Genomic DNA, 12,058 nt, shown 5'->3' on the forward strand with positions numbered 1-12,058 from the left:
CGTGGAGTTTTTGTAAGAGATATATTGCCAAAAAAACCGAGAAAAAAAGAATGCAGGATTATCAACACGGGGGATTCGAGCACGGGAGGATTTCATTGAGTGTGCTGGTACAAAGACGGAGACGCAAAGTTCAGCTTTGACTCTTACGCTCAACTCCCTCTCGTCGAGCTCGTCGACTATTTAAAAAGCCCTGTCTTTTACAACAGCGAAAGGGTTCAATTTGGAAACACGTCTTATTGCGGCCACTTGTGTCTTTACGTCTTGAAAAAATGTGAAGAGGGAAACAGCTTTCAAGACGTCGTCAACACCCTTTGGTGATTGCAAATTGAATTTAAAAAAAATTTCGCCCGTTTAAAAAATGATTGACAAATTCAACAGAAGCGAATTCAGCGTTTATTTCGACAACCTTGCATCAGACTCAACAAGCAACGTTTATATTAAAACGGACGGGTCCAGCACCATCACTGCAGACATTGATTTTAATTCTCAAAAAATCATTAATTTGGCAGAACCAACCAACTCACACGACGCCGCCACAAAAAATTATGTGGATACGCGTGAGTCAGGAGAAACTTCAGTTGGAACAGCAGACTTGGATTTGAATTCCCATAAATTGATCAATGTGCTTAATCCGTCAAATGAGCAAGACGGGGCGACAAAAAGTTACGCAGACGTTTTGTTACAAAGATCCAACTTTTTAGGATTTGTTCCAGGATCAGGATTCACCAGTTTGGGTTAAAAGCAACAAACGATTGCCGCTGGATTGCCTGATGCGGCTACTGTTTTCACTTACTCAGACGGTCCTGGAGTTCTGAGAAGGTTATGGCTTGCTCTTAATGGAACATCTACAGGAGTTCCCGGGCTAGTTTTTATTCGAATATTTACAGACGGAGAAATTAACGTTGGGAATTATTCAACAGCCAACGATGGAATTGGAGTGGACACCACTGCACTTGCTTGTGACTTGCTCTTTTCCCCTCTCGGCGGACCGGTTTACGCCAACTCTTTGCAAGGATGCAACGTTTTCAATACCAATTCATTGGGAGGATATTTTACGCTTAACATGCCGTTCAGAACAAACATCACCATTCAATTGTACAATAAAACAGCAAATCCAGTAAATAAAACAGCAAATCCAGTAAATTACTGGATTCAACCCTTCATTTCCACATTCCCATCCATCCCTCCTCTCCTTTCCTCTGTTAAATTGTACTGCAGGACGTTTAGATATTTTAGCACCACTTACGGAAGCGAATATGTTTTGCTGGACACCAATGGAAAAGGAAATGGAGTTTTTTTAAAATACATCAAGATGTACCTCATCGGAGCTTCTGGAAGCTGGTGGGAATCCAGAGTCAGAATGTACGACGGAAATTTACCTCCAGGAAATGGAACCGTTCTCAGTCCTTGGACACCTTACAATGCAAACAATTACACCACTTTTCCTGGATATGACGGTGACAGCAAATGCATCTTCTCCTCGTCTGGATTGGAAGATTTTTATTTGTCTTCGTGAAACGGAGCAAACTTAACCTCGTTCAACAACAAATCGTCAGGATTGCTGTACCAATCCACCGCATCCATCGGCCCCACCACCATCATTTCCTTTTACAGAAATTTTGCAGAGGCAGATTCCATGCCCAGCGTCGCATCCGGCAGAAGGCTCGTCGTCACGCTCAACTCCGGTGATGCACAAGTCGGTCAATCCGGAAGCTTTTACATTATTCTCGGACAAGCGTATTATTACGCCTAATTCTCAAGAGTGAAAAAAAAGAAATTTTTTGGGCAAGATTTAAACAGCTTTACAATAATTAAAAAGTTTTTTCATTACGCGTTATCACGTCATGAAAAAAAAATGTTTTGTCACCGGAATTTTTTTTGAATTTTTTTTTTTTGAATTTTTTTTTTGTCCCAGAAAATTTTCACCCCGCGATTATCAAAATTTTCACAACCAAGATGAAAAAATGATTTTGTCCCAGACTCTCCTTTCCTAGTAGTGATGCACTTTCATATACATATTGACTTTCAGTATTTACATGTTTATTATATTTACATCATTACAATTAACACTATTTAAACCAATATTTACAGTTTTTTCTTGCTTTCTTATTCCATAAAAAGAACGTTTACATTTTCTAAGACGTTTAGTTGAAAAATTTACTCTATCAGTAACACTTTAACACAATTTGCTATTTTAGATTTGTTCATTTTTACTCAATTACAGATTTGTAGCTTGAAAAGATGACCTAAAATGAGGAATTTTAAATATGAGGTTTTGAAATATGACTTGTAGCTTGCGTTTCTAACAAAACTGAAAAAAAATAATGCAAAAAAAGGGGTTTTATTGATATTTTTCCTGTAACCAGGGACGTTGCTAAGGAAAAATGACACATAGATGACCATACAAAATTGTGATTTATTTAACAAAAAGTTTTGCTTTTTAAAAACTGTTTTTACCATTCAATTTCTTAATAATTTTACTTTCGTATTAGCAAAAAAAAAAAAAAAAATCATAAAATTCCTAAACTTTGAGGGACTTTCCCCCTTAATACCTACACACACGCTAATTGCATCTTAAAGACGTTATTCACAACACCATAATTTACAAGCATGGTGACGGCTCCATCTTGTGTGTTAGAAAAAATCTCTAATGCAGATTTTATGAACGAAGTTCAAAAGTTTCCAGTTTTGTATGACAAATTTGATAAGGAATTTAAAGACAAATGGAAAAAGAAAAATGCATGGGAAGAAATCGGTCGTCTGTCAAACTTCTCTGCTAATCTAGCGGAAGAAAAATATAAAAGCATTCAAAGTAGTTATGGAAGGTGGCTGAAATCAAATTGAAATATCCCATCAGGTTCTGGAAGGAATTCAGTTCCACCTCAGTTTCTTCAGCTCGATTGGCTAAATAGTTTTATAGAATATCGTGAAACAACATCTAATATTTGTTAAACCACTGATTCCATATTAGAAACAACGAATTTGGAGGAAAACGTTGAGGTGGTTTGTGAGCAAGCTGAACATATTCATCATCCATTGAACAAGGAGCTAAATAATCATTTATCTGAAGATGTGACTGAAAAAAACGATTATGTTAATTCTTGTGTGTAAGTAGAGTCAAGTGAATTGACAATTCATCTTAATAACAATTCATACTAATAACAGCCTCTGGGTTTAACCTATTAATGTGAATAAAAAATGTAAATATTACATTCTAGCTTATTATTTTGTTAAAACAACTGATGTGAAAAACTACACATTCTGTAAAAGCCTTTGTAGTTGTAAAAAGAAGAACCTGATTTTGCAGGAACCTCAATCCGTACATGTTTTCCATCTATAGCTTCTATGCATTGTGGAAAGTTCCAATTCTGATTAAACTCTTTAATGATGTTTTGCTATTCTTTTATGTCATTTTGGGGCTCTTAGAAATATTTTTTTGAGAATTTCCCATACAGCACAACAAGTTTCTTCGATTATATTACAAACTGTAGCTCTCCCAACTCGAAAATAAAAGGACTGAGTTTGTTGTGATTCTCCTGGGTATCGAATCTATAATATAATTCCTACAGAAATGCTTAATGTTTAATGCTTAATGTTTAACGTCGTTTCGTCATTAGTTACTAGGCTTTGAAAAAGCGCGATTTTAATATGCACGCGGCCATTGGAGAAAGATCCATGAAGCGAGTTGAAACTTTCTTTCTTTTGGAATTTAATTATTAGTTTAGATATATTACGTAAAGAATCATATGAAGATAAATAATAATCGTTAAGATCATCTTATAATTGAAGTAAGTATATAAAATAGTTATATATACATTTTTATTAGATAAAGTAGAAAGGATTTAAATTTTAATTAGATAAAGTAGAAATGATTTAAATTTTTATTAGATAAAGTAGAAAGGATTTAAATTTTTATTAGATAAAGTAGAAAGGATTTAAATTTTTATTCGATAAAGTAGAAAGGATTTTAATTTTTTAAATCGTTTATATTTTGTTTGTTTTAGTTTTTCTTTTTGCAGTTTTGTTTTTATTATCTTATTTTTTAGAGGGAAAATAGGGGTATGTGTGTTATTTAAAGTTATACTAATGGTATTTCCATAAAATGGTTATTACTACATTGAAATTTCTGTGATGCTATTAACTATTTTTGTTCTTTTTCAGAAAATTAAGAAAAGTAAATTAAACTTTTGTGCCAACACTGACATGGCATGTCACATGTTATTGTATGTAAAGGTTAAATTTTGTTAAGAGGATTACAGTTCTTATGAAGAAAAAAAAGAAGGTAAAGAGTATTGTTTGTAAATATTATTTTGTATCTTTTTAAATTTTCTTGCATCATTTTTAAAATTTTTGTTTGCACACGTTTATTGTTTGCATATATGCTTTTTTGATATGTATATGTATGTGGTAATAAGTGCTTTATAGTTGTTTTATCAATGTGTTTTTATAATAATGTAAAGTGTTTTTTTACTGTTTGTGTATGTGTTAATATGTGTTATATAATTGTTTTAAAAATGTGTTTAAATATGTATATAAGGAATATATTTAACCTTATATACATATTTAAACACATTTATTGTGTTTATAGTTAGTACATATGTTTATATTATGTTGTTTCTTTGTTTTTAAAGTGCTGTGACTTGGTAAACATCTACCTGAAAATCAATTATTGTATTTTAGAGAAGGAGCAGAACAAATGGCTTTATATTGTGCAGCTCAACGTGATACTCACCAAACGGCATGGTTTAAGTTAAAAACTGAAAATGAAAGAGCACATTGCTATTCTTATGTAGACATTCCTTATCACTTTATATTTGATGATAAACATTGTAAATGGAAGGTTAGACAAAGGGGTGGTGATAATCTGGTAATAAGAATGTATAAAGTTAATCCAACTGGAGAATTGTTTTTTCTCAAACTGTTACTTTTGCAAGCAAAAGGAGCAACATCTTGGGAGGATGTGCATACTGTTAATGGTATTGTTCTTGAAACGTTTCGTGAAGCATGTGTTTTGAAAGGATTGTTGTAAGATAACACTGAATGGCGGTTTTAACACGTACGCCAAAGCAAATTAGACAGTTGTTTTCAATTATTTTGACCTTTTGTGAATCTGACAATCCTTTACATCTCTGGAATACATGCAAAGCTTTTATGATGGAAGATTTCATTCACCGCTCAATTCCACTTCTAATAGCTGAACAAGCTACTCTTCATCAAATTGAAAAGATTAATAATCAAAGTGGTGAAATGCTGACTGATTACAATCTGCCTGTTATTGATGAGTTTATTGGCTTAAAATTTTGATGAAAATGTTCAACAACTGAAATAGAATAATTGTGTATAAACACAATCAGCTGAAGAAGTGCTTGAATGTCTGCCGGGTGAGGTCAAAATTTATTTAAGTGCTGATCAAATTGATACTGATGATCTTAATGAAAGAGATAATTTTCCTTTTGAGTTGAACAGCTTAACTCCTTCAGGTATCCTTGAGAGAACAGCTTAACTCCTTCAGGTATGCTAACTCATTGTTAAAAATTGAAAATTGGTTGTGTAATTTTGCTGCTGAGAAATTTAGATCTCAAAGCTGGGTTATGTAATGGTACTCGAATGAAAGTTTGTGCTCTTCAAAATAATTATATTGATGCAGAGGTTTTGACAGGTGTTTCTGGTGGTAAATGGGTTTTCGTTCCTCGAATTCAGTTGGCTCCATCAGATTCTAATTTACCTTTTGTTCTGAAACGTCATCAGTTTCCTATCAGATTGGCTTATTCAATGACAATTAATAAAAGTCAAGGTCAAATATTTGATAGAGTTGGGGTATATCTCAAAAAACCGTGTTTCTCTCATGGTCAACTATATGTTGCGTGTTCAAGAACTAGGGCATTTAATAGTTTGTTTTTCAAAATTGATAAACATCTCATTCAAGGTATGGTAGGTGAAAAGTGTTACACAAATAATGTTATATTTTTTTTATTACTTTAATATTTTTTTCATAGTTTTTGATAAGTATACCTGTCATTTAATATGTTTATATGTGTTATATGAAACCATATTTGTTTATAGCTGTATATATGTTTAAATTATGTTGTTTCCATGTTTTCAAAGTGGTGTGAGTTGGCATTATATTGAGCAAGATTGATAACCTTGCCAGCCAAGGGGTGTGTACTTATAGCAGAGGTGTGACTTGGCAGCATTTAGTGTCAGGCGGTTTTACTGCTTTAAAGCTAGGTTGTGTTGTCTAGCCTTTTTTAATTATTCTGGAAACACAATAATGTCTGTTAATGTTTAGCGTAATGTGTATGGGAGAGTATGCAACCTTGATCTTTAAATCAAGGGTGTTTTAATGTCCTAAATTTGAAGTAATGTAATAACTAATATTGAATATAAAAACAAATATACTTTTATGTAGTTATATGTTTAGTAGAAAGATAAATATATAGTTAACTTTAAATTGGTTTTCTACTTTTGCCTTTCATATTTTTATTTGGTTTGTTATTTTCGCTGGATTTTAGGATCAAGGGTGTAAATATTCTATTGTTATGTGTTATTGTTGCGATAGTTTGTGTTGATAGACTGCTTGGCTTACCTTCACGTTGGTGTCTATTGTTAAAAACGAATAATAGGTAGTTTCATTATTGGAACTTACTGCTTTTATTTATTTACTAAAAGTCAACATTATGCTAAAAATGCAGTTTATATCTTAATTTGATTTTTTTTTTATTTTAATTTATTTTAGTATTGTTAATCCTTTGCACTTCGAAACAGATTTTATAGTTACATTTTCGATAAATGTTTTTATTAACTGCCATGTCAAAATAGGTTACTATAAATAGGTAAATCGATTTTCAGTTTTTATGTGTTTTTTTTTTTTTTTTTCTTTAAGATTTACGATTGACGCATTTATACGATTTATAAAAAGAAAACCTGATTACCTTTTATTGTAATTTTTTGTCAGTTAAAATGATATAAATATATGCAATTAGTTCAATTTTTTCTTTAATTATCTCTATTTTGTGCCTAATAATATTTGTTGTACGTAACTTAGGGTATCTTTTTAAACGGGGGGTGAATATTGTAATTTTGCGCATTTGTCAAATATCGAGTTACTTAAATTTTATAAGGTGTTTAACTAATTAAATAGCTTAATTTTGAGGAAAGAAAAAATTCTTATATATGTTAAATTCTTAAACCATTGTTTCACATTTTATTATTCTGGTTAAAGGTCTTCATCAAAAACTTGATTACTCTTAACAAAAATAGCTATATTCTCCTACCACCATTAAGGCAAAAACGGGGAAGGGAGGTCCTTTATTAGTGTCAAAATATTTAAGAGAATTAAATATTTAACAAAAGGAGTAACAAAAGGAATTTTTAGTAAATGGTAGCAAATTACCGTTTACTTAAAACTATTGAAACAAAGAGGCCATATATAAAAATGGTCAGATTAGTGCCATAAATAGTAATGATCAAATGTTCTGTTATTTTTAATTTATTTAGTTGTGTGCATTTAACGTTTTAAAGACAATTTCCTTTTTTAAAGAAACATGTATCAAGGGGATACCAAAAAATTAATAATTCATGTATAATTAACGTTCGCTTTATATTACACTTATTAACTAAAGTTCATGTTATAAAAAATATTACAAGAATTTAGCTTTACTTTTTCGTCAATTTAAAGCATGACGAAGTGTTATTATTTTGTGTCAGTAACTAATAACGTATTGTTTTGAACTTAGCAATGTCGAGAAAAATGGTTCTGCCTTACACTGACATGACCTATGTCAGTTTTAAATTTCTCAAATAATGTTAAATAATTGGTAAATTATTTTACCTCCGCATACTTTTTATTTTAGTTTTACAGATGATTTAATTTTTTCAATTTGAAGGCGTTTTTCTAAAAGGGTATTAGTAATGGTTTCGCAACTTTAAATTGTGGAAAACAGCCACCATAAATTAATAGACCGACCATAACCCGTATTACGGGTTGCTTTTTGCTAGTTGTAATAATTAATCTTTGCGATGGATATAGAGACTCCCCAGTCGGCATATCTAGTATTGTAAATACTCGGAGTATTGATCGCGTATAACATACCGCCGTTAATACCAGAAAAATACGCATTTAGTTTTAAGTTTCTAATTCGAGTTCAATACGACTTATGTATCAAAAATATGTATTGATATAATATTTGATCAAAATCGGGAACGATATCGTACCCGATTTTGATCAAATATCAACATATAATGGTTAAACGAAAATCTTCGCTTTAACTAAAATTGCGAAAGCAAAATTTAAATGAAAAAGGAGAAATTTAGTAAAAAAGCTTGTCTTGAATGGAAAGGAATCGTCAGGAATACATGAAAAGTTAGATGAAGAGATATCGCTCTGCTAAAGCAGTATCACATATCTCCAGTACAGTTTTTACTGATTATCAGTGCAATATTTACTTATTTTTATCAGATAGATTATATATAGAATTTTTTGTTCTGTTTTTTATAAAATTTAGAAAAATAAATTAAAATTCCGAGCCAACACTGATATTTTATTGTTGTTAAACGTTAAATTTTGTTATAAGGATTGCAGTTCTTCTATCTGTTTTTTGTTCTTTATTCGATAAGTATTTGATTTAAATTAAATATGATTATAATTTGATATTTTGTTACAAAATATTTCTTTATATATGAATATATATATATGAATCTTTTTAGATTTTTTCATGTTATTTTTAAATTTTTTGTTCGCGCAGTTCAAGTTATATATGTTGATAGTTTGCATATATGTTTATATTATGTTCATATTAAGTTAAAAAGTTTTTGATAAATATATGTATGTGGTAATATGTGTTATATAATTGTTTTATAAATGTGTTTTTAAAATAGTATAAAATGTATCTATTGTGTATATAAATATTATATGAGGTGTTTATATATGTTATATAAAGTTAAATAAATATATTGTGTTTTATAGTTAGTATATATGTTTATATTATGTTGTTTACATGTTTTCAAAGTGTGTGACTTGGCAAACGTGTTGAGCAAGATTTTGTGTAAAGTTGTTATTTATGTTACTAATGTTGTTACATTTGGCTTACCTTTATGTTGGTGTCAATTGTTAAAAATTATAAGTGGTTTTATTATTAAAACTCACTGCTTTTAATCGTTTACTAAAAGGCACTCAAGAAAAATCATTTTGCCATATATACATTTTGTTTATATCTCAGTTTGAATTTTTAGAACCATGGCGTACCAACATAAATTGTTTTCTAAAAACCAACATGAAATAACAATATTTAACAACTACTACTCTCTTATCATGACATCTTATCTCTATCAGATATATTGATTTAAGATTCATATATGATGTTTTCCTTTGTATTTACTTATCCACTTATCCATTACATTTTTTCATTTCAGATTTATCATATGATGGATTTGTAAGATATAAAAGAGCAAATATATGTAAATTTAAATGAATTTTTTAAAAACATCTGCTAATAATTAGTCAAGTCAACGTTCAAACTTCAATGTTGCATATGTCATTTTTAAGTAGTTTCTAGGCTTTTCTAAATGTGTTTCTTATTCACATGGTTTTACAAGCAAGGTCTGCAAGCAAATTTGAGCTGAAAATATTTTTTTTTAGCCTTTAAGGAGAATTGGCGTAATTCTTTGTTTAATTTAATTTGCTTAAATATAATAGTTCTAATAAATAAATGTTTGTTTTTTCTTGGTTTTTTACTTATCTGTTTTCAGATTCTTATAAACTAGGCAACTCAGCTAAGCAAGTTTTGTTTTATTTTTTAGTGCAATTGGAAAGAGCTGAAAGTTATTTTTTAGAGCAATTGAAAAGAACTGAAGTGTTTTTTAGTTACATCATACAGTGTAACTGATACTGATTTGAGTAAGTTTATTATTTTGTTTTATTTTCTATTGGATTTATTTTATATTTGATATATACTTTATGTATTTAACATGAAAAACTGGCTGTAATCTGTTGGCATGAAAGTTTATAAACATAAATCTGCCTATATTTCAGTATATTTTATATTTCTTTGTATCTATATAAATATTCTTTCTTAGAAAAAGTAACAGAATAGAAAAAATAAAAAAATTCCTTTAGAAAATAGTTGAAAAAAAAAATGATGATATTTTTCCATTGTGCATTGCAGTCTAGATTCTTTGTTGAATTAAAAATAATTGATGTAAATAAATATTGTTTAATATTTTTGATAAACAACTTATGTATATAAACATATAAAAAGATATGGACTTCAATAAATCTTAAGTTTAAATAAAGTCTTTGATTAGAAAAGATCACAATTTGTAAGATTCCTTTATGTTCATTTATTCAGTTGTAACAATAGTAAGATTACTGGTAATATGTTTAATGATAATAGTGAAATTGAATTAGATAGTATTAGGCTCAACGAAGTTGTTAATGTAACTGCTAACAGGCAACTTGAAAAAAGTTGTCAAATGAAAAAAATAGATCTAGGCTGGATGAAATTAATCATTGTTGAAATGTAAGAAATGCTACTCGGTGAGCAGAAAACTTACTTTACAGAATTCAGTGTCAAGCAGTGTTAATGTCTGTTATTTTGATCTTACTTTAGACACTTTAGAACAAAGCAAAGTATGAGTTTAACTATTTATAGTAACAATTAACACTTTTAAATTTAAATGATTTAAATTTTTTTACAATTTCTATCATAATGATGTTCTTTTTTTCTTTTTTTTTTTCTTTTTTTTTTTCTAGTTTGTCTTCTCTTTGTCATCTCTTGATTAGTTAGCTTACTGTTGAAACATGGTTTTAATTTTGTAAGTTTAATATGATGTGATATTTACTCTATTAATCATTAGTCAACATTTAAAGAGAAGCTGGAGCTTAATTAAGAAATGCTGGAAATTAGCTTTTAATCAAGGTAAAAATAATTTTGTTTACTAATAACATAATAAAACCAGTTACTACTATTTATTCTGTGTTTTTATACTTTTGTTAACATGCTGCTTTGGAAACACTTTCTTTCTCTCCCTCTCTCTCTAAGATGAGAGGGAGATTTAATAAAACTTATGTAATTACTGAGCTCTTATGTATTTCTTGATACCACAAATGATAATGACCATTTATAAGAAATATTTTACGAGTTGCTTGCTATTTTATGATATAGTTGCTCAAATTGTTTAACTATAATTGTGCCTTGATTGTTCAAATATTGTAATAAATAAAATCTTTTTAGTCCAAGTATTCAAGTTAATAAAATATCTTATAAAGTTGTGGTGTTATTTGCTAGTGTTACTACATTGTGTTGTCTAGCCTTTTTATAATCTTGTTAATATTATTATTATTATTATTATTATTATTATTATTATTATTATTATTATTATTATTATTATTATTATTATTATTATTATTATTATTATTATTATTATTATTATTATTATTATTATTATTATTATTATTATCCTAATTCTACTAAAAATAAAATGCAAAAAGTACTTTTGTAATTAAAAATTGTAATTTTTTTTTTTCCTTTCTTTTTTTAGGTATTTGCAGGCTTTACTTGACTTCCCTTTTCTGGTACCTGTGTTGTGACAGATTTTAAAAAGAGCTCAACTGATGTTAATGCGGTCTTTAGGTCGTTAACTATAAGCAATGACGTTGCTGATAGGGAATCAAAGTTAAAATATTTATAGATAAAATTATATTTAATTTTTTAGATAATATATCAAGTTATTAATGTGTTTTTATTTTTATTAATGATTTAATAACTCATAACCCGTATTACGGGTTGTTTACTGCTAGTCATTATCATTATGTTATGAATTCATATTAGTTAATAAAATTGTATTGAATATTCTCTGGTTATCGTGTTTTATGCGTGTTTAAATGCGAGTTTGATACTCAGTAGGCGTCGTATTGTATACGCATACGTCTTTATACGCATCTGATGTCTATTTTTAATGCTCGTTCGACACGATAAAATGGCTAACGTATTCGTAAATAACGCGTATTCTGGAAAGTTTTAAATACTCATGTAATACCAGGAAAATATCGTATTGAATA

General features: G+C 29.2%; 1 protein-coding gene and 1 long non-coding RNA gene across 7 annotated transcripts; both read left to right on the plus strand.

Moving 5' to 3' along the window:
* The first annotated feature begins 3,639 nt into the window (after positions 1-3,639).
* Positions 3,640-6,988, plus strand: LOC149886914 (uncharacterized). 4 transcript variants are annotated; one of them, XM_090090719.1, is made up of 4 exons: positions 3,646-3,788; positions 4,162-4,282; positions 4,681-6,623; positions 6,737-6,988. In XM_090090719.1, exon 3 carries the CDS (start codon positions 4,697-4,699, stop codon positions 5,027-5,029), a length of 333 nt encoding a protein of 110 aa, XP_089946845.1. In that variant the 5' UTR covers positions 3,646-3,788; positions 4,162-4,282; positions 4,681-4,696; the 3' UTR covers positions 5,030-6,623; positions 6,737-6,988. The 4 variants fall into 4 exon arrangements, with proteins under 4 accessions (XP_089946844.1, XP_089946845.1, XP_089946846.1 ...); XM_090090720.1 differs by having other exon boundaries at positions 6,884-6,988; XM_090090721.1 differs by lacking the exon at positions 3,646-3,788 and having other exon boundaries at positions 4,681-5,926; positions 6,513-6,623.
* Positions 6,989-8,076: 1,088 nt separating this feature from the next.
* Positions 8,077-11,810, plus strand: LOC149886915 (uncharacterized). Of its 3 annotated transcripts, none has more exons than XR_016453460.1 (4): positions 8,077-8,410; positions 9,799-9,895; positions 10,751-10,916; positions 11,539-11,809. It is a non-coding gene; the product is annotated as an uncharacterized LOC149886915 (long non-coding RNA). The 3 variants fall into 3 exon arrangements; XR_016453458.1 differs by lacking the exon at positions 8,077-8,410 and adding an exon at positions 8,797-9,456 and having other exon boundaries at positions 11,539-11,810; XR_016453459.1 differs by lacking the exon at positions 8,077-8,410 and adding an exon at positions 8,799-9,456 and having other exon boundaries at positions 10,855-10,916; positions 11,539-11,810.
* The last annotated feature ends 248 nt before the right edge of the window (positions 11,811-12,058 follow it).

The sequence above is a fragment of the Hydra viridissima genome, unplaced genomic scaffold (assembly GCF_058129835.1).
Source record: "Hydra viridissima isolate aposymbiotic clone 2 unplaced genomic scaffold, HvirCarnegie_v1 scaffold_6, whole genome shotgun sequence".
Lineage (NCBI taxonomy): Eukaryota > Metazoa > Cnidaria > Hydrozoa > Anthoathecata > Hydridae > Hydra > Hydra viridissima.

Excerpts from the sequence above, each read along its gene's own strand:
- LOC149886914 (XM_090090718.1), top strand. The coding sequence starts at position 4,697 with ATGGCTTTATATTGTGCAGCTCAACGTGATACTCACCAAACGGCATGG.